We start from the raw sequence: 1,488 nt of genomic DNA on the forward strand, positions 1-1,488 counted from the left end.
AATTAGCACACAAGGCTGACTGGGAAAACCCCAGAGCAGCAAACATGATTCTTGCCATGTAGAAACACACCAGAAACACATCATCCACATGAAGTGCCACCTTCCCACTGCCCTGAATACCTAGCGACTCAAAAGAGATCCTTGTAACTCCAGGACTAACATGTTTTCCTCAGCAACACCCAACCTGCTAGGTAGCTAAGGGGTCCACTTAGTTGATGATTAGATTTTGTTATTTCAGGAATAAACCAGAATCACCTAAGAGCACATTTATCTTCACCTCCCCCCTAGCAGCACTCCTGGACTTCTGTTTATTTTTTTAAAGCAAGCATATTAATCCAGAGAAGTATTTTGATTCATTAGAAGAGTGTCTGATTTCTTGGCAAGTGATCCCAGATGCAAAAACAACTTATTATCCAAATTATCTTCTTTGCCACAATGGCCCAGGATGCCAGCCTAATGTATAAGGGTAGACTTATTCATCCCTGTGCTTGCTTTCAAATTAACATCAGGAAATATATTATCTCTGATCAGCAGCTACAATGTGGCAACGGAAAAATTGTCAGAAGCTTGTAGCTTTTTATAAACCTATAAAGCACATTTAGATACATTATTTCAAAAGGAAGGCAGACTGTGAATGTACTAAATGCCACTGAATTGCACACTTTAAAATGGCAAATTTTATCACAATTTTTAAAAGGCATAAAAATTATTGTTCATATTCTACAAAGGAGGAAATTTCTGCCCAAAAACATCAAGTGGCTTGCCACAGTCCACACAAATATTAAATGGTAGAGCTGGGTCCCAAACCCAGGGCTTATGAATCTAAAGCCAGAGTTCTTTCCAGCACAATTCACTGACTTCAAGCCCCTCCACCCTCTCCTCCACCCCCCACTGCCCAACCATTAATAAGCATCTTACCCTGCTGCTGAGCTTTGATGAGAAGTTCTAATGCAGATACCTACCAACATTCCAAGGATAAATTTTTATTTTATTTTATTTTATTTTTTCCTTTTTGTCTTTTTTCGTGACCGGCAACGGATCNCGCGCTTCCCAAGCGGCGCACTATAGCAGTGCGCCACCGGGCCGGCCCTCCAAGGATAAATTTTTACATAGTTAACAGTATTTATGCCATCATTACCACATTTGTCCCACCCCCAAATCAAGAGAGAAAGAAAAAAATCATCGCACAAAGAAAGTAAGAGAAAATGTCCCTTGGCCCCATGTGTCTGAACACCAAGAGGAAGTTTCCTAGCAAGAGGTGGCTGTCTCACTCACCGTGTATCTGGCCTTCCAAACAGGCACCTGGCAAGGGAGAATATTGAGGTATTTCCGAGGCTGGCGGTAATCCCAGAACTAGAAGAAAACAAGCAAGATAATTTATGAAATAAATGTCATTTTAAAAACTCAACTATTGAAATAAGCATGGCCTTCAAACTCAGTGCTTTTTGTCTTCTAAAAATACATTTCAATAGGGTATTTTTTGTTCAG

General features: G+C 40.3%; 1 protein-coding gene across 1 annotated transcript in view; it reads right to left on the reverse strand.

Moving 5' to 3' along the window:
* The window catches only part of LOC103608651 (WD repeat-containing protein 59), a gene marked incomplete at its 5' end in the record, with an annotated part of 66,447 nt that overhangs the window by 44,269 nt on the left and 20,690 nt on the right, over positions 1–1,488 (reverse strand). The window contains one exon of the mRNA XM_008593057.1: positions 1,276–1,353. Coding sequence (XP_008591279.1) covers positions 1,276–1,353 — 78 coding nt within the window. The remainder of the gene's footprint in view (positions 1–1,275; positions 1,354–1,488) is intronic.

This window comes from Galeopterus variegatus, unplaced genomic scaffold (assembly GCF_000696425.1).
Source record: "Galeopterus variegatus unplaced genomic scaffold, G_variegatus-3.0.2 Scaffold8666, whole genome shotgun sequence".
Lineage (NCBI taxonomy): Eukaryota > Metazoa > Chordata > Mammalia > Dermoptera > Cynocephalidae > Galeopterus > Galeopterus variegatus.